The sequence below is a fragment of the Trachurus trachurus genome, assembly GCF_905171665.1.
Source record: "Trachurus trachurus genome assembly, chromosome: 5".
In the NCBI taxonomy this organism is placed as follows: Eukaryota; Metazoa; Chordata; class Actinopteri; order Carangiformes; family Carangidae; genus Trachurus; species Trachurus trachurus.
In genome coordinates, this window is record NC_139896.1 from 5,624,460 (window position 1) to 5,645,073 (window position 20,614).

Consider the following 20,614-nt stretch of genomic DNA (forward strand, 5'->3'; position numbering starts at 1 on the left):
CAAAGGGCTTCACATGGCATCATAACAACATCCTCTGCCCTTAGACCCTCACATCGACTGAGGAAAAACTCCATGGAAAACCCTTTTAACAGGGAAAAATCGGAGAAACCTCAGGGTGAGCAACAGAGGAGGGATCCCTCACCCAGGACGGACAGATGAGGCATGATGACAGAACAGATGTAAACATCTGGATTCACCCAAAAGATAAAAACAGCTCATTAACACTGTGTGTATTCATATATTAGTTAGATATGACAATGCACACACCTTTTCTCCCTTGTCTCCTTGAAGTCCAACATCTCCCTGAAACAACAGAGCATGTGATTGAGTAAAGCTGCGTTCACACCGGACCTTTTGTTTTTAGAACGAGCGACGAGTTTACATGTTAAGTCAATACAAACGAGCGATGGAGCGTTTTATCGCCCAGGCGAAAAAACGCTGGGGCTCGGAGCGACAGCGACGGAGCGTCGGAGCGTTTTTTCGCTCAAGTCGCTCCCGTCGCTCGAGATGAGAAATCCCAACTCTCCGGCCATCAGTCGCTCGTCGCTCAGCGCTGATTGGCTGCTGTAATCCCAGTGGTGCCGGTGTAAACAGAGGCACATGGCAGTGGGCATGACGTCATCGAAGCGAAAATGCGAGTCTCCTGGCTCTGTGCCAAATTGACGAGCGTCTGCACCTGAGCGACGGAGCGTTTTTTTCGGAGCGATACGAGCGACAGCGACAAAAATAAAAGGTCCGGTGTGAACACACCTTTACATATCACTTAACAACCTTTTAATGTATAATTCAATATGTCTCATTTCTGTTCTTCTGTCTTTGAGTTTTATCTATTTAATTTCATTCTATTTCTTTTTGATATTGAACATTGTTTCTGTTTTATAATTTTGCTTACATAAGCGTCTTTGAGCACTCGTAAAAGCTGCGTTCTAAATACAATTCATTATAGTGCAGCAGCTGCAGCCCACAGCCTGTTCAATGACCATGTGCATTAATGAAAACAACTGGTAGTTTTTTACCTTCTCTCCACGAACACCACGACTTCCTGCAGGACCCTGAACAACGCACACACACAATGGATTACACAATGTACAGTATATACAACAACACAACAACCATGGATGTTTCTTTCTACATCTGTGGTGGTTTTCCTGTCAGACAATAAAACTGAAGGAGCCATTTAGCTGGTTTTGTTGTTGCTAGGAAGACTTCACTCCAGCTGTTAACGCTCATGTTGGTGATGTAGCGACAGTTAAATCCCCAAATAGATGAATATGTATGTTACAACAGTAGAGTTAGTCACTAGTGTAAGAAACTCTGAGCTCTAAATATTTATTCTGTTGATGTGGTCGATGTAGTGGTGAAGAGAAAACACTTGATATTTACACTTGGTCCTCTCTCTCCATCCAGACCAGCTCGTCCCTCCTCTCCCTGTAACACAACACACAAACATGTCAGTGTTGGTTTTATTCTCATCACATCTTCAAACATACTATAGAGATGTGGGACAGTGACTCACTCTGAGACCTGGCTCTCCTCTCTCTCCTCTGGAACCAGGGACACCAACACCAACTTCACCCTGGCAACACAAATCATATATAATGTAAAACCTCCAGGAGAAAATCCATTATTGTATGTAAACAGAGACACATGTAGTCTGAGAGAGTCACCTTGTCTCCTTTGACCCCGTTGGTACCAGCAGAGCCCTGGAAAACAAGACAGCCACCATAAAACAACATGTTTGTTTCTGTTCTTCCTCCGTGCTCTTATTCTCTGACATTCAACTGCAGCAGGAGAAGTAAGAGAGCAGGCATCACTCTGCAGAGTAGGACTCCTACTTGCTGTATTTTAGTTTTTTGTTTTTTTGTACAATGAAAAAACAAGTGAAATGAAATTTTCAGATGCCTTACATGTTTTTGAAGCCAAAATTAAAACGGATAAATCACAGTTTTTCTTGAGAGACTCTCTTTCACAAAAATGCATTTTTCTCAGCTTTCTAGAAAAAAAGTGGTATTTTTGGTGCAACCAGGCTCTATTCGACTTAAGATAAATCAAGAATGGAACAAAGTACAAACAAATGTTTTTTTCCCTAATTAAATAGAGAGTCTCCCCTTTCCTTTGAGCTATTTGGTGTTTTCATAGTACAGAGTCATAGTACAAAATATTCTGTGGGTCTTAAAATATTACTCAAAATGCCCCGAAACGCTGGCACATGGCACTGACCATTTTATAACAGGGCTGGCACTCAATGAGTTAAAGAGCCAAGAACATGTGTGTATGTCACAGTTCATGTTTAATGTTTCCTTCTGTGTTGAAATTACAATTAGTGCATTTGAAGAAAGTCTCCTGAAACAATTATTCATAAGTCCAACAGGATCAAAAACTCCTGGTTGAATCAAGCTTCTTCTCTCAGAGTAAATGAAACTATGACTAAAACTCACTGTTTCTCCAGTAGGACCAGCAGGACCAGGAGGTCCGACGTTCCCCGGGCGGCCTCCAAACCCTTGGAGACCCTGAAAATGAAACTCACTGGTTCAGATTCACATCACACAGATTAATGACGTCTTCACACGACAAGGTTCAAGTGGCCCAATTCAGATTTTTTCCTCTCAAGTGGCACAGACCGGATCTGTAACATGAACGTGTAAACAGGAAAAAAAATGCATGATATCGGATATTGTCAGATCAGAGTCAGGCCCCGTTACTGTAGATGTGGAAATAAATCGGATTTCCGCCATGTGTCTGCAGTCTAAACAGACAGATCGGATATTCCCTGGCAATGCGAGTCGTACGCCATCAATAATGCATCAATTGCCGTATTGATGACAGTTGACTTCCTCCTCTGCTTTAGTAGCCAACCGCGTCTACGCATGCCAGTCGTTTTGCACAAGCAAAGCAGGAGTAAAAATCAGATATGGGTCACTTCAACAGAACATGTTAAAGGGATAGTTCAACATTTTGGCAAATCGGCCCATTGCCATAATCGCTATAGTCATAGCAGTAGGTTCGTTAACTTTATTTGTCGGTCGGTGTAAGCTATTTTTAGAACGGCGGAGCAGAGCCGTGAGCTGCTCAGAGCTACGCTACGGAGGCTCATGGGATTTCTTGGTTTCCCTCATCAAACTCATCAAATACAAAATTCCAAAACTCCAAAACGCTCTGGTGGACAAGTTGTGACCTGCACATTCACCACGCTATGAGATAATAACAGAACGTTACCAGACAGAGTTGTTTTAGAGGTAAATTCAGAGTCCGCTTGCTGAAAAACTGTCCCTGAACGCAACGTGCATCAGTGGTTTTGCATGAATTTCCCTCTAAAACAACTCTGTCTGGTAACGTTGTGTTATTATCTCATAGCGTGGTGAATGTGCAGGTCACAACTTGTCAACCAGAGCGTTGTGGAGTTGTTGGATTGTGTATTTGATGAGTTTGATGAGGGAAACCAAGAAATTCCCTTAGCCTCCGTAGCGTAGCTCTGAGCAGCTCGCCGCTCCGCTCCGCCGTTCTAAAAATAGCTTGCACCGACAATTAAAGGTAACGAACCTGCTGCTATGACTATAGCGATTATGGCAATGGGCCAATTTGCCAAAATGTTGAACTATCCCTTTAATAATTGGATAAAGGCAACAAATCTGAACTGGGCATCGAGGCCTGTGGTGTGAAGACAGACAGCAGCTCCACTGACCCTCTCCCCATGTGGTCCCGGAGGTCCTGCAGGTCCAGGTTCTCCTCTCGGACCAGTCAGCCCGGCATCGCCAGGCTTCCCCTGAAGTCCTGTTGGACCCGCTGAACCTGGAAGACCTGGATCGCCCTGAAATGAAGGTGCAGTTATGGTCAGTGTCCTGTCTGGAAAACCACACTAACTGAATGAATCCTTATCCTCCTCCTCCACTTAGATTTTTAGATTTTTTAGATTTTATTTGTTTGCACAGTTAAAAATTACACAAGTAAAAGTAACAATTTAACAATTTAAAGTGCAGGAAGAGGCGAAAACTCAAGGAGCTTATCAGGTGCCTCCACCTAGTATAGTTAATAACAATAAAATATAATATCATACTAAAGAAAACAAAATATACAAATGAGCAATCAAAAATATTTAGATGATAGAAATAAATGAAAATGTACAAGGAAATTACACAAAAAGAATAATGATCGAAGTACAGTATGAATAACAATAAAGAGTACAATTTAAAAATTAAGAAACAAATACCGTAAACAAAAAATAACAACTAAAGAACAAACCAAATAAAACAAACAAACTCTTTGTCTGCTGCAGCTCAGGATGTTACTCACTTTCAGACCGAGAGGCCCGACCCGACCCGGAGGACCTGCCATCCCGATGCCCTTCTCCCCCTGTAACACACGGTTCCTCATCAGTGTCATGAGCGAAGTTCATTTCATTTCAAATAGACCAATTAAAACACTCAGTCAAAGCTCACCTTATCTCCTTTTGGTCCCGGAGAACCTTGTGCCCCCTGCGTGAGAAACAAATAACCAAGGTGTGAAGAGAGGATGAACTGGTTTACTGTCTGTACTAAACTGTACTAAACTGGGATCACTTATGGGGAAACACTGGAGTCTTAAAAAATTGTGTAAAAGAGATTACATAGAGCTGGGATAAATTATCAATATAATTTCTGAGACTTTTTTAGGCAATGTACATTCAAATTAGGGCCAATGGCGTGAATTCTTGAAATTATTGTAGAGAAATGTATGTGGTACAATTTCTCCAAAAACATTTAAACATTTCTAGGAAAAAAAAAAAAGTTAAAACATTTTCTATAAAAAAAAGTGGTAAAATTTCTCAAAAACAAAAAATGAGGTGAAAAGAGAATACATAGGGGCTGGGATAAATAATCAATATAATTTATTATTATTCTTTTTTCGAATTATTATTGTTTCTTGGTTCGTCCTATTACGTTCTTGTGTCAGAGGAGGTAGACTGTATGACTCGCTCCTTATTCATCGAGATGCACAGTATATCTATTGTATGAATATGTTTATATATTAATAGTGATACGGATGCGATGTGATACTCAATGTTAATAATATGACTTGGTGTCTGTTCTAATGTACCTTACCTCCTAATAAAAAAAATAAAGGTTAATGTGCAAATAAAAGGAGGAGAAATAAATACTTACATGACTAAATCAAATAAAAACATGACACCAACTGGTTCAGTATAACACCGTCAGTTCTCCTGCTCCTTCTGCTTCCTGTCTCCTGCCTCCATCCAACCAATCACATGACTTTATTCTCTCTCCGTACTCGTCTGCTTTGTTTCTAATCTAAATGTGTTGAACTACAGAAACTACGCTGAACAACACAAGATTACTCACATCTTCTCCAGGATCTCCTGCCTCTCCAAGTGCTCCCTAGTGAGACGACGACAGGTGACAGGTTGTGAACATGTGACGTTTCCATCGTGTTTCATTCATCGTGTCGAGCTGCTTCATGATACTCACTCGTTCTCCTTTGGCTCCAAATCCTCCTTTGTCTCCTCTGCTCCCCTGAACGACAGCGGTGAACACACAGGTTTTAATGACTCAGCTGTGAAAAAACCTTCACACACTGAGACTGAGACTGAGACTGAGACTCACCTTTTCTCCAGGTAGACCTCGCTCTCCAGTCACACCTGGCAGCGTCTGACCAGGTAGACCCTGCACCAATCAGAACCAGAACAGTCCCGTCAGCTTCTCCTCAGTCTTTATACTGCACTCAACTCAATATACTGTACTGGGCATCTATATTCAGTACTTTATTCTGTCAATGCAACACTTAGAATGGAAAAAAATGTTTTTGTATTTAAATCCATGATGTTAATGCCATTGACAGTGACTCACCTTGTCTCCTTTGGGTCCAGGTGACCCAGTGGTTGCCTGTACAGGTGCAGAAAAACAGAAGAACGACATTACATGGCTAAAAATGTTTATATATATTTAAAAGGTTCGTATTCAGACATCACATCAGTCCAGATGTCAGATTGTCCAGCTCTCACAGATAAAGAGGCTTCATTTCTTTGGCAAAGAATAAACAGCAAAACATCTACAGCTGAACCAGAACCAGAGGATCAGGAGTGAAAGACCGAGGAAACATGGAGGTCCAAAATAAAAATACTGTCAGATGGATTTTAAAAAGCTTTAAATATTTCATTTATTAGAGTCAAGAGAACAATATCATACCAATATGATCGGTGTGTGTGGTGTGTAGGTGTATGTAGGTGGACATGTGTGCTATCTGGTTCTTTATCAAACAGGTGAACTCACTGACAGTGTCACTGTGTCTCTGTCCAAGGTGCTGAACCTGAGGCTCATAGTGATCTGATTCACACGGAGCAGCTCAACACTGAGCAGACAGGATAAGGAGGCTTTTATTTTGGAAGGAAGAGTCCAACTTTATTGGGAGGATGATGATTTTTATGTTTAGTGGTAAAATTTCTCAAAATCAAAAAGTGGTAAAATTTCTCCAAAAACTTTTTTTTTTAACAATTTCTTTAAAAAAAAAAAAAAAGTACAAAATTTTACAAAAGTTATAGAAAAAGTGGTAAGATTTATATAAAAAAGAAAGTTAAAACATTTTCTATAAAAAAAAGTGGTCAAATTTCTCAAAAAACTTTTTTAACAATCCTAGAAAAAGTGGTCAAATTTCTTTAAAAAGAAAAGAAAAGAAAAGTACAACATTTTCTAGAGAAAAGAGGTAAAATTTCTCAAAAAACATTTTTAAAACAGTGGTAAAATTTCAAGAAAAAGGACCCCCTTGAACCCTACCAGACCCCACTTTGAGAACCACTGTGTCAAAGCGCCTCCTCCCACCTACACTTCAGTTTGCTGTCTCCTACTTTTCCTCCACACTTGTTTTCACTCCTTCAGACAGGAAAGTCATTCTCTGTCTTGGATTAAATCAAACACAAACAACCACAAAACGTATCGAGTGTCTGTCCTCTTCACCTGAGGCTCCTCCACAGATTCAGCAGGTTCTCACCTTTCCTGGAGGACCGCTGTCTCCCTGCTCCCCCTTCAGGCCTGGTTGGCCGGCCGGTCCAACAATACCCTGAGGAACACATCACATCATGACACTGAGAAGGACCTGAGACTCACTACACACAAAAAAAAAGAGACTCACTACACAACATTAACAGCATCCACACACAAACACACCTGTTTTCCCGGTAATCCGTGTATTCCTTCTTTTCCAGGCACCCCGTCTCTTCCAGGAACTCCAGGTTTACCCGATTCACCCTGAGGGACAGGAAGTACTTCAGTACTTATGCTGCGTTCAAGACAACTCGGAAGTCGGAATAAAACGAGCTCCGAGTTGTAAAAAAAATTAATTGAACGGCGTCGAACTCGGAAACTCGGGTATCATATCAGAGCTCCGACTTTCCGACTTGACGTCACGACAACATCAAAACATGGCAGCCCTCGTCTTAAACGGTTAGAATTTAGACATTTTAATTTATTTGTTGAGGTTTTAATGCATATTTTTGTGTATTATTGCAGTAGCCTATATGAAATACGTTTATATTAAGCTGTGATTGTTGTATGGTGTGAAATTGTGTTCCTCGTATGTGACGGAAATAACGTTTAACTGTTATCATGGCTATAACGTTATATGTGCACTCATCTGCGGCGTCTCCTCTCCTCCAAAATAAACATCATTTACTCCTGCATTTATTTTTCGTATCCAGCTATGAGCCACAATAATACGCCAAACTTCCTTCAGGTATCCATGTTTTTTTTCTTCCGAGTTCCTGCAGCGTGAACGCAATGATGTCGGAAGTCGGAAATTTCCGAGTTGGGAATCCCAACCTCCGAGTTGTTATGAACGCAGCATTAGTTCAGGAGTAACACTTCAGAACCAGCAGCTGGAGCAGGACTGCATACTCACCACCTGGCCTGGCAGTCCAGGAGGACCCTGAGGACCCTGCAGGGACAAACACACACCGTGGTATCAATGAACACAGTGGCATACAGTCTGTATGTGGTTTACACTTCAACAGCTTTGTTCACATGGGCAGAATTTCTTAATCAGATTAAGAACTTGAGGGATTGGAAAATCTGAATCCACTGTTTATATGGGCGCAAAATCAAATTATCCGATCATGAGGTGCGTAAACATGCACTAAGATTTATTCAGAATAGCAGCATTTTGACATGTGCAGAGTCGTTTAATTCCCCTAAAACAACAGAAGGAGAAGTACTTCCTCCTGAGCTGTAGATTTTTCCCTGCAAGGGATGATTAACATTTAACTGTTAACAATAACATTAACTTTGACCAATTAATACAATTGGTTCATGTTTTTATTAACTCCTCATTGTCACCTCATGGGGGCGTGTCGACACCTGCAGACTTCACTCTGCCTTCAGTCATGTTTCAGAGCAGAAAGTGACACAGGAGGACTGACGGTATGAGCCCCGTGATGGAAATCTGTAAGGACGGTGCCGGTTCTGAAGGTCACGATGGGAATAAGTGTTTACATGGACGCGGTTCAGAATAAGGACCGTCATAAACCTCCCTCTCCATCGGAAAACACAAGTTCTTTCTGATTGAGCCGAAGATCAGAATCTTCCAATTAACGTGTTTACACGACGCATTTTTGATCTGATTAGAACCTTTATTCTGAATATTTGTGTCCCATGTAAACAGAGCTACTGAGAGAGAAGATGTGACTGATGGAAACACTCACTACAGCTCCTGGAGGACCTGGGGGTCCTGGTAGACCGGTGCTCCCCTGTGCACCAGGAGGTCCCTGCAGAGACACACACAGTCACACACTGCCGATTTGTCTGGACTGATGATGATTAGTAGCCATGTTTCCATCCAAAGTGAGTCGAATTACTGGGAAAAGAAATTTGAATCCTGTGTGTTTCCATTAAATGTACGAACTTTGCCCCCCCCCCCCTCTCCTATAATAACCTTGTCAACGTCGTTTTTGCACATATGTTTATTACCGTCACAACGCTACCTGCCCATGTGCCCGTGTGTGTCTAAGTGCGTGTGTGTGCACTGAGAGAGAGTCGTGGCTGCCACAGACTTGTTTCTTAATGGCAAATGCTGGATGCGCTGGTTGACAAATTTCGTTTTTACTGAGGAGGGACTACGAAGAACTCAGCTGTGATTGAAAAGCTCCTAAACCGAGTTGAGAGTTGCAACTGTGTAGTGGAAAGGGGTGCAAAGTACTGGTGGTAACTGGTAGTGGAAACCCTGCTTTACATTGCTTTAACAGATTAAATGTCTTGGGAGTGAACTGCAAACACGGGAGAAGTTGGGGTGAAAGTGCGCTACGTCACACTTAATTAGAACATAACTGTTTCCATCCCTTTCGAATCAACCAAAACCCGGCTCTAGCGAGCGTATTTTATTTTGTGCGAATCAGGGGATTTTAACTTGAATTATGGCGTTTCCATCATAATTTTCTGATGCGATACATCTAGATGCATCTAAACACGCTGATGGAAACATGGCTAGGTGAGATGTAAATACAGCTGCAGCTACCTGGACACCAACACCTGCTTCTCCCTGGTTTCCCTGTGAAAAACAAATGATTTAATTATTAACAACCAGAACAGTTCAGACCTGCAGTGACAGGTCGCCCCCCCTCTGAGACGTTCACAGGTAAACTCACCTTCACACCTGCTGGACCTGGAGCTCCGTTAGGACCCATGGGACCCTGATTAACAAATGACTCAACATGTTAATTGCTGTAGTTTATTGTTAATTATAGTCTGTGAATGTGTTAACGAGCTTCCTCCTGTGTGATACCTACAGTCGGCCCCCTGATGCCCGGCTCTCCTGGGTTTCCCTGTCAGAGCAAAACACATCAACTTCAACTTCACACATTAAACACTACACACAAGACACGTTTTCAAATGTGAAAATGTTCCTTTATAGAAATTATTTTATCTCATACACATGTTTGGAAAATTTAGAACTTGAAAGAGTTCAAAGATTTACTGTATGGACACTAGGGATGTCACAATTACTTGTTTTCACAATTAATCGCCACAATTAATTGATCGCAAAGATTCCTAAATACCGTCACTTTCCAAAAAAAGTTATGTATGAACCGTGTCGGCAGATGTGCGCCAAAGTAAAGGTACAGTAAATGCACAGATACTGGTCCATTTACCTAACGTAGCATTGAATTGGTAGGAGTTTAAATGCTAGAGTGTCATTTGTAATTTTAAAAAAAGATTAAAATTAACTTAAACATTTGGTATCGATGACAATTAATGACTTTATTATTTCAAACACTTCCCTTGGCGGATTAATATTATGATAATATTTTAATAGATATTTAAAATATTTTATAATTAGTAATGTATATTTTAACTATATTTGATTTTACACATTAATAGTGTTGTGAAATTAATTAATGCATAATAATCGTGATAATCGTAATACCGTGATTATTTCTCTGACAATAATCGTACCAAATAAATCTATTATCGTGACATCCCTAACGGACACGATACTGGACGACATGGACCAGAAGTCACACACAGAGACTGACTGACGTCCAAGACGACACAACTACAAATAAAACAAATAAAAACATGACAACACACACAGACGCTCACATGACAAACTGAAAACCAGTGCATGTCAAAGAGAGAAGCAGACAACAGACAGCAGGCACAGCAGCATGCACAGTCAGCAGACTCAGGACAACCGACAACACAGTCAACCCCCCCACATCCCACCCCCCTACACAGGATTGTTTCTATGTTTAGTTTTTTATGGTTCGTTTTTTTAGACAATAGGAAGTTAGCGTTACCCTGTTAACAGTCTCCGAAGGCGGAAGAATCACGCCGAAGCTGTTAACAAGGTAACAATAACTTCCTATTGTCTAAAAAACAAACCAAAAAAGTTAAGTCAGTAGACATAATAAACGTTCACAACATGTTTCTATGTTTATTCCTCTCTCAGCCCCAGAAGTCTGATTTAAAGATGTGCAGTCTGAGGCTCTGACTTATCTACATTTTACATTTTACATTTTATAGTGTTGTATGTAATTTTGATGTCTTTCTTCTTACCTTCTTTTTTGTACTAAAAGCCTAACTAGGGACAGGAGTTGGAAACTAGCATTAGCTATAATCTCTGTTTGCAGAACATCAGTCACATTGACTTGTTTGTAACGAGTGGAAGTGTCACTATGTTAACCTGCATTGTCCCTATCAAATAAACTGAATTAAATTAAATCTATGAAATCATCTCTGACATGCTGAGAAAGTATATGACTATTTTTTAATAGAACAACTCAAAAACATGTTGATTTTGTTTTTAAACCAGGCCACTGCTCTATCTGCCACTCAGCAGAGGAGACAAAAGCTCCAACACTGGAAACACTCACTCAGCAACTCAAAGTTTTCTTTAGAAAATACAAATCCTTAGTGGGGTCTGAAAAAGTCAAACTGAGCTCTGGGAGCTGAAACTATTTTTTGATTTTTATTTTCTCATTTTCCATGTGTTTTTCATGACTGGAATAAATTGGTGAACCATTTTCTAGGTTTTCCAGGACGCATGGGAACCCTGATCAAGGTCTAAATCTTGTCACAGACAAGAGGTAACTTGGAGGGCCCCCAGCCCCAACCGGGACCACAAACATTAACTGTTAATGAATGCAAAAATCCCATACATATGCCAACGCAGTCTCATCGCCGTCTCACATAAAACGTACCTTGGCTACGTTGGTCCAAAGTGCAAAAATTTAGAGGGTTTACAATAACGGCTCTTAAATCGTATGACAGTTACATTTTTTTCTGACTATTTTGTTCCTATTGTTTTGCGTCCACGTCACATGACTTTTAAGTTTCTGGCTGTGAGAACAAAAAAAAACATAGCAAATATTTCTATCATCTTTAGTGGAAAAATCTATATTTTGACGTAGTTTCTGCATAAAAATGCCCTTTGATTGCATTTCTAGCGAGAAATATATATTTTATTTTCATAATATTTGCTCAGTGAATGTACATAATCACTCGCTTGAGATTTGTTGCTGCTATGTCACTAGAGTGGTTACATTTTTATATACGTATGATACTGGGTTGACTAGGCACAACATTCGATGTACACAGCCAGTGGCAACATCAGTTTGTCACCGATATGGACCAATGCCAGCCGTCCCTGGGGGCTGCCTGCCCTGTTGCAACACCTCTGCCTACAGTCTAACACCTCGTCCTGACATACAGCGAGCAAGCGAAGCGGCAACGAAAACTCGCGCTAAAACACCCCCTGATATGCAGCGTGACGATTTTGTCGCGAGTATATTCTATTGGTTCCGAAATCCAAACCAATCAAATTATCGAGGGACGTACACAAACTTGCGGCGCTATTCTGAGATTCCTGGCATTTCCTGGTTGCTTTTGTTTTTCACATCTTTGAGTGTTTTTTCCTCTCATATTCTCCTCTCTCTGATAACTTGCTTGTCAACAGAAAGCAGTGTGTACTTATCAACCAATAAGAAGTGTTTAGGGGCGGGACACCGCTGCGAAATGTCGTCCAGATAGAGACAACGCGAGCCATAATTTCAGGGTTGAGCGACATCGCTGGACGGCGCGACGTCGCTTGCGGCACGTCAGGACAGGCTGATTGAAAAGTACACATTCTAATCACTTAGTCGCATCGCTGTATGTCAGGACGGGGTGTCAGATAAAACAGTGGTTCTCAACTGGTGGGTCGGGACCCAAAAGTGGGTCGCGGACCCGTTCTAGATGGGTCACGGACAGCTGGTCAAAAAAGTTCATGCACATCTGATGTTGGACATGTCTTTTTTACACATGCAGTTGAAATGGTCCTCCTCAGTTTCTTATTATTTGCTCTGAATGCAAAGATATCAGTTTCTTATTAATGTGGCCTGAATGCAGTGAATCTTGTTTTGTTTTGTGGGTCTTTATTTTGTACAATTTTATATTTATTCACTTTTGTGAACATACTCTGAATGCAGAGATGCATTAGAAATCAAATATATCGTTTTGTTGGTCTCCATTTTGTGCAGTTTGATATCTTTTAATTCACTTCCGTACATGCAGTTGTCATGGTCCTCCTCAGTTTCATTCATGTGCTATGAAATGCACTTTGCTCAATAAAGAGCAAAATTAGTTTTTAAAGGCTTAAAAAAAAAATCTTGGTTTGAATTCTATAAAAGTGGGTCGCGACTTAATGACCATGGGAAAATGTGGGTCCCAGAGTGAGACTAGTTGAGAACCCCTGAGATAAAACACGTGCATCTGGTACCAAACGGACCGGTTCCCCCAACCCTCCTCCATCCAAAGCTGAAGCGAGCAGCCAGCAGCAGAGAACCTACCGGTCTGCCTAGAACTCCTGGGAACCCAGGCAGGCCCTGAGAGGAGGAGAGGTCCAGGAGAGCAGAGGAGGAGAAGGAGAAGCACAGATAGAGAGGAAGTTAGACAGAGCGGGGTTAGCTGCTGCAACAGTCTACAGATCTACGAAGCCTCAGCCCGGGCGGGGGGGCGGGGGGGAAGAGGGGGGGCAGCTCCATCGGCTTCGTGCTCGCAGCCAAACCCAGAGGCTTCACTCTGCAGGTGAAGCCTGAGAAAAGGCCACTGGCTACTCACTGGTTGACCTCGAGGACCGGCGGGCCCCGTGGGGCCCTGCTCCGACATGGAGGGAAGGAAACAACAACGTGAGGAAACGTCCAGAATCTCTGATCTGATCTCTTCTTCTTTATTCATGAAGCCACACACACACACACAGTCCTGACTCATCGCTTCAACAGTGTGTGTGTGTGTGTTAATGTAAGAGAGAAGATGAAACCTGAACATGTCCGTGGATCAGAACGAGTCCTGCTGCTTTCACTTTTTTAAAAGTACAAAAGGTTATTTCTGTATGAATATTAAAGGGGTTGTTCAACATGTTGGCAAATTGGCCCATTGCCATAATCCCTATGGCTGCTCAGAGCTATGCAACGGAGGATAATGGGATTTCTTGGTTTCCCTCATCAAACTCATCAAATACACAATCCAACAACTCTAAAACGCTCTGGTGGACAAGTTGTGACCTGCACATTCACCACGCTATGAGATAATAACACAACGTTACCAGACAGAGTTGTTTTAGAGGTAAATTCATGCAAAACCGCTGATGCACGTTGCCTTCAGGACAGTTTTTCAGCAAGCAGTCTCTGTATTTCCCTCTAAAACAACTCTGTCTGGTAACGTTGTGTTATTATCTCATAGCGTGGTGAATGTGCAGGTCACAACTTGTCCACCAGAGCGTTTTGGAGTTGTTGGATTGTGTATTTGATGAGTTTGATGAGGGAAACCAAGAAATCCCATGAGCCTCCGTAGCGTAGCTCTGAGCAGCTCACGGCTCTGCTCCACCGTTCTAAAAACAGCTTGCACCGACAATTAAAGGTAACAAACCTACTGCTATGACTATAAGGATTATGGCAATGGGCCAATTTTGCCAAAATGTTGAACTATCCCTTTAATACTCTTATTCTTAAACGGCACCTCACAGTAGATGAATCAACAGAATACTATATTATTTATTACACATCATTAACTGTAAAAGGCTGCATTCATTAAAACACACTGAAAGAAACAGTCATTACACATCACAAGATGTTCAGCACTAAATCCAGCTCCATTTACATTTTGAAAACATATTTTCATCAGTAAAGAGGAACTTTGTTATTTACCGGCTTCCCATCCAGACCAGGTTTTCCTGGTTCTCCCGGTGATCCCTGAAATTACAAACCACATGTTATTATGACATCATTATTACATTATAATTTTACACAAGTTCGTCAGAGCCTGAGTTAAACATTAAAGATCTGTAAATGTGCTTATTTCTGTGGATTTTTAAAAAATATTCTAATATAGAGAGGCAGCTCACCGACGAGCCATCACGTCCTTTTTCTCCAGACTCTCCTCTGTCTCCTTTATCGCCTCGAGACCCCCCAAAGCCCTGTGTGACATGTGACATGGTTTATGCACTGCAAAAACTCAAAATCTTACCAAGTATATTTGTCTTATTTCTAGTCAAAATGTCATTTCTAGTCAAAACAAATCTCATTATACTTAAAATAAGACTCATCACATAAGAAGTAGCTTGTTTTTAGACACTTTTTACTTCTTTCAAGCATATATTTTACTTGGAATAAGTAGAAAAATCTGATAGTGGGGCAAGTTTTTCTTTCTTATTACGAGCACAAAAAACTTGCTTTCACTGGCAGATTTTTCTACTTATTTCAAGTGAAAATACGTTTGAAACAAATGAAAATGATCTAAAAACAAGTTCATTTTTAGGTGATGAGTCTTATTTTAAGTGAAAAGAGTTTAGTTTTGACTAGAAATGAGACATTTTGACAAGAAATAAAACAAATATTCTTGGAAAGATTTTGAGTTTTTGCAGTGTGACATGACATGTGATATGAATATGTTATCATGTTTGATCTGTAGTAGGTATAAATATTTTTTTAATTATCTTTTAGGCCTTTTTTCTTTTTTAGTATTGTATTATATTCAAATTGTGAAGCGCTGTATTTAAATTACGTTTAGGCCGTTCCTTTTGCACTAGTAGTGTATATCTTTTTTATCATTTATTTCCTCTTTGTATTATATTTTATTTCCTTTGGAGCAAACTGGCAGAATAATTTCCTTCAGGATGAATAAAGATCTATCTATCTGTCTTACACGTTCTCCTTTGGGTCCAAGAGGTCCGGCTGCACCAGGTTCTCCCTTCGGCCCGGCCAGACCTGGAGGACCTCGGACCCCCGGCGCTCCACTCAGGACTGAGTCAGCAGATGCTCCCTAATACACACACACACACACACACACACACACGTCTTTTACCTCCATTCTTCATGTGACCTGTGGTTTGGCTTCATCAGTAACGAGGATGAGGAGCAGCTGACCTTCTGACCCTGTGGCCCGGCCGGACCCGTCAGACCGACTCTCCCCTAAAACACACAGAGATTCTCAGTTGCAGCGACGACTTGACTCGAATCAAGACATGAAACATCGACCACATGAATCCATCATCGTCATCACTTACAGCTTCTCCTTTGTCTCCTTTGTCTCCCCTCTCGCCCTGAGACACACAGACATCATGTTAGAGTCACACATATTATATTATATACTATACTATGTACAGTGCTGTGCCTGAATGCGTTCAATGAACTTGTTCATATTTTGGGCAAAGGTGAACTGAATGTACTGTATTTCCGCTTGATGAACGTTATTGTGAACGCGTTCATTCTGGCGTAATTTCAACTCAACTCAACTCAAACAACTTTATTAATCCCACCAGGGGCAATGGATTTTGATAATTTGACATATTTGAGAATTTTATAAACGCAATAGTTACTTTTCCTGGTAATTACTTTCATCACGTTCTAACTCAGTTGGGGAAAGTAAAGTAGCCTAATAACTATAACTAATTACTGGTTACAACTGCTAAAATAATTGACCTATGGCTAAGCCCCGCCCCCTCCAGTCACTCGGACAAACAGTCAACATTCAGTGACCGGCGCTATGGCAGTTGTCACAGTAGGAGACATTTCACAGGAGGCAATTGATGGTTTTTGGAGACAGAAAGATTAAATATCATCTCGAAGTCACCAAAACTTAACTTAACTTTACTGCTATGGCTGCCGTTTGCCGCGAAACGCCGATAGCGACGGGCTCATTTCTGTTAGCCTGTCTATGGAGTTTTGCATTATACGTTAGCATTAAGCTAGCGGGCTTTATGCTTAGTTGTGATGCTGGCTAACATCCAAACATCTCTCACAATATGTTGCCTCAAATACGTTGTTGACTTAACTTAGAACAGATGTAGACATCCTTGTTAAGTTTATCCACGTTTAGTTGGTGTTGTGGTCTACTGCATAACTTTATCCAGAGCAGACACTTCTCTTGGTTGAGATGTGGCTTGGGAAAGGGTTAAAAAAATCCACCCCGTCGGCCAGCCTCTCGGGATACCTAGTGTCGGAGTTGCATGTACCCCATGCACACCGTTTGACCATTTTAAACTTAAAATGTCAAGAAAAAACATATAAAAACGAATGAAAACTGACTAACTGCAATGCATTTCAATGGACGTGGAAGCAGAGAATGTCCGAGTGTATGGGCTAGCTATGCGCACTGTGATTGGCTCATCGTGTTTGGGGGCGTGGCTTAGCCATAGGTCAATTGCTGTCTGTGGAACTATGAACCAGTTCAGTTTTGGAGCAGTGAACTTAGTTCAAAATGTTGAATTATGAACTATGAACTGAACTAGTTAGGGTCCGGGCAGCGCAGCTGACAGGACACTATTGTATTCCTAGGAATTCTTCTTCTTCTTCTTCTTCTTCTTCTTTCTTTCTTTCTTCTTCCAAGGAAGTCATACTTCCCATGGGCGAAAACTCACCAAACTTTGCACAAAGGTTCAGTCCCATGCCAGATTCACTCAACTCCAAGGACATGTGCCCCCCCCTCCTAGGGGGGGCACAATAAGCGTTTAAATTTAAAAACTTTAAAAATTCCTACCAAACCAACGGTAGATGCTACAGTGTTGAAACTTCACCACAATGTCGCCTCAATACTGCTGAAACTTTTGTCCACTTAAACTTATTACAAATTATGAAGTCCATCACTCTGTTTTTTTCAATAACTGTAAAACTTTTAAAATGTATCTCCTCCCACAATTTTTGCTCAATTGACACCAAACTTGCTACAGAGCATCTCCAGACTGTCCTCCACAAAACTTGTTTCTCGGATTTTTGATTAAGCAAAAATTGAGCCTACAGTACATGAAAACGTTTGACTGCAAACAGTACTGTAAACATATACCATCAAATTCTTGATAAATACATTTTCAATCTTCCTGAAAAAAAATGACAATATTCTGGAGTCATGGTTGATGAAGTTTGGCAAATATCAGAATTTTAACTCAAAAACTGAATTTTTGAGAACATTTTGAATTCTGCTCTCATGGGAACAACTGCAGTCAATGTGAGTGTGGAATTTTTAAACATCATATTTTCTCTTATGAAGCAAAACACTTATCATTAAAAACAAATCACCAACATTTCCATGCTGTCAAGATGCAATTTATGTATTATCAGATTTTTGTTTAGATAACTGAATTATTGACATTTTGACCATTTCATCACAACAGCTGCCCGGGCACTGACTCACCTGAGTGGATAAATGAAGCTACACAGCAGGTCTCACTTCCAGATAATTAGCTCAGTGAGTTAGGAGCTGGTTCTTGGTGTCAGAGATTGTGAGTTCGAGACCCAGCAAGGGTGATGATGATGATGATGATGACGGATCAAAATGTCACATGTCCTTAAGCTGTTTTGCTGTCTAAATGCAATTTATGTAGCCTATTAACAGATTTTTGTTTGGATAATAGAATTTCTGACTTTCTGAAATCTGCCTTGACAACAGCTGCCTGGGCACTGACTCACCTGAGTGGATAAATGAAGCTACACAGCAGGTCTCACTACCAGCCAATTAGCTCAGCGAGTTAGGAGCTGGTTCTTGGTGTCAGAGGTTGTGAGTTCGAGACCCAGCAAGGGTGATGGTGATGATGACAGATCAAAATGTCAGTTGACCTCAATATGAAACACAAGACAATTGTCCTAATGGTGGCATCACAGCAAACCTCTAAATTAAAAAAAAAAACAAATAGCTTGGACTGGTCCATGCGCGAAGGCTCCTAACATCTTAGACTCATAGTAGATGTTTGACAAATATCATTATTTTACCTCAAAAACTGATTTTTCTTTTTACTGTGGTTTCAAATCTGCCTACACGACAGTGAATGGCTTACTCAATTTGTGAAGCCACTGTTGATCTGCCACTTGTCAGTTAGCTCAGTGCGATAGACAACGGTCTTTGGTTCCCGAGGTTGTGGGTTCAATCCTCAACTGATGCAAATTGAACATTATAAGGTCAACTGTCTTGTCTTCCTATTCTCCTGTTTGTTGCTCAGAATTGCCTAAATTTGCCCAAAAGTAGCCCGGACCCGACCCATCGCTGCGCAGCAGCTATAATTCATTTTAAAATTTGTGAACTGAACTTTGAACTAGTTCATGTAGAAAGTGAACTTTCCCAACACTGTCTATGTATATTATATTATTATATCATTATTAGAATTAATACTGATCCCCGTCACTGATCAACCCTCGTCCCCTGAACACCCACAAGCACAAACCGTTGCCAAAGTCTCTTTCTTTCTTTTTTTTGTTTGTTTTGTTTGCTGTGTTTTGTTTTGTGTGTTTGTTTGTAGTTTGCTGTTGCTGCTGTTTGTGTTTGTTTGCTGGTAGGTTGATCACCTACACGTGTTGTTTTGTTATGTAATTACACTGCACTATTAATAAGGAGAAAAAAAAGGAACTGGAACAACAATGACAACAAAAATTTAAAGGGGAACTATGCAAGTCCGGTCACTTTTCCGTTTTTTCGGTTACGCTCCTCTCGCCCATGTGCATCCGTTTACAATGAAGCCGGCGAAAAATCAATAAATGGAGCGGTGGATAACGTTACATAACATATACGATGTTGCGGTGCGTGTGTTTGTGTAACCGTCAAAAACAAAAGATTACGGGTTATGGAGCGCGTTTGTGTCGCTGTGCTGCAGAGACGAGAGCTGGGACACCAGGGCGGCGACAAGGTACTCTACTGATGTTACAAGGTTGGTTTTCAGCCGTGAGACGCCAGGTGAAGGCAGAGAGCCTCCGTTCTCACTGTAATAAGTCACGAGTCATGTAGTTAACGATCACAATTACTCCGGATGTCATGTCCTATGTGCGCTTTACCCGTATTTGTATTGTTTTTCTCCGCTCATTTAAAAGTAACTTATTACCTTGCGTTTAATTCAAGCTTTTATTTTGAAAGGCAATTTTAGTCACATGACAGTGTTGTGCTGAGTATGATCAGGAAATGCATAGCTTCTACATGCGGTCTGCTTGCAGCTCCAGCTATTATCTTTTTTCCTCCCGCTTGTGAGTATTGTTCACCATTTTAGTTAATTATGTCCTTACAACTAGCCTACAGCTATTTGCATTATCATTCCTGTGAATGTATTACGTTAGTTTAGTGACAATACAGTAATTGTTATTTTTCTGTATCATTTCAGTTTTACAAAAAAATAGTTTCAAGACCTCAGTAAAGGCCCTTCAACTTCATTCCCGCCTCTGAGTTTCTCTTGGAGCTTGTTCGCTATCTGTCAATTTGTGTACAGTCACACACTGAGGACAGAATACCGGAGCTTTTTAATTATAGTAATGTAGCATAGCCACGGGAGAAATCCTGCTTAGTTCCTCTTTAAATTAAAAAAAAAAAAAAAAAAAAAGAGTCACTAATTCTCCTGTTTGCTGTTGGTTTTCTTGTCCTGACCTCCAGCTCTTCACCTTATCTCCAGGTCTTCCAACCTCTCCTAGTTCCCCTGCTCGGCCCGGTACACCGGGGATTCCTGGTTTTCCCGACTCTCCTGCCGGACCTGCAGGTCCCTCTGGTCCTCGCTCTACGATGGCTCTTCCAGGAGGCCCCGTTGCTCCGGCTGGTCCTCGCTCTCCCTGCTCCCCTTTTGCTCCCCTGTCTCCTGGAAACCCACGGGTTCCCTGACATGCAAAGAAAAGGTTGATGTTGTTTTTTTTAAGAGA

At 41.1% G+C, this 20,614-nt stretch overlaps 1 protein-coding gene across 1 annotated transcript in view; it reads right to left on the bottom strand.

Annotated features, from left to right (window-relative positions):
- col7a1 (collagen, type VII, alpha 1) overlaps positions 1-20,614 on the bottom strand; it is a gene marked incomplete at both ends in the record, with an annotated part of 97,369 nt that overhangs the window by 11,530 nt on the left and 65,225 nt on the right. Inside the window, 25 exon segments of the mRNA XM_083971225.1 lie at positions 1,017-1,052; positions 1,384-1,428; positions 1,517-1,576; positions 1,668-1,703; positions 2,439-2,510; positions 3,683-3,808; positions 4,291-4,350; positions 4,437-4,472; positions 5,463-5,507; positions 5,598-5,657; positions 5,841-5,876; positions 6,979-7,047; positions 7,155-7,235; positions 7,885-7,920; positions 8,684-8,746; positions 9,493-9,525; positions 9,623-9,667; positions 9,764-9,799; positions 13,304-13,339; positions 14,660-14,704; positions 14,857-14,928; positions 15,657-15,773; positions 15,878-15,922; positions 16,018-16,053; positions 20,363-20,572. Of these exon segments, the coding sequence (XP_083827351.1) occupies positions 1,017-1,052; positions 1,384-1,428; positions 1,517-1,576; positions 1,668-1,703; positions 2,439-2,510; positions 3,683-3,808; positions 4,291-4,350; positions 4,437-4,472; positions 5,463-5,507; positions 5,598-5,657; positions 5,841-5,876; positions 6,979-7,047; positions 7,155-7,235; positions 7,885-7,920; positions 8,684-8,746; positions 9,493-9,525; positions 9,623-9,667; positions 9,764-9,799; positions 13,304-13,339; positions 14,660-14,704; positions 14,857-14,928; positions 15,657-15,773; positions 15,878-15,922; positions 16,018-16,053; positions 20,363-20,572 (1,536 nt within the window).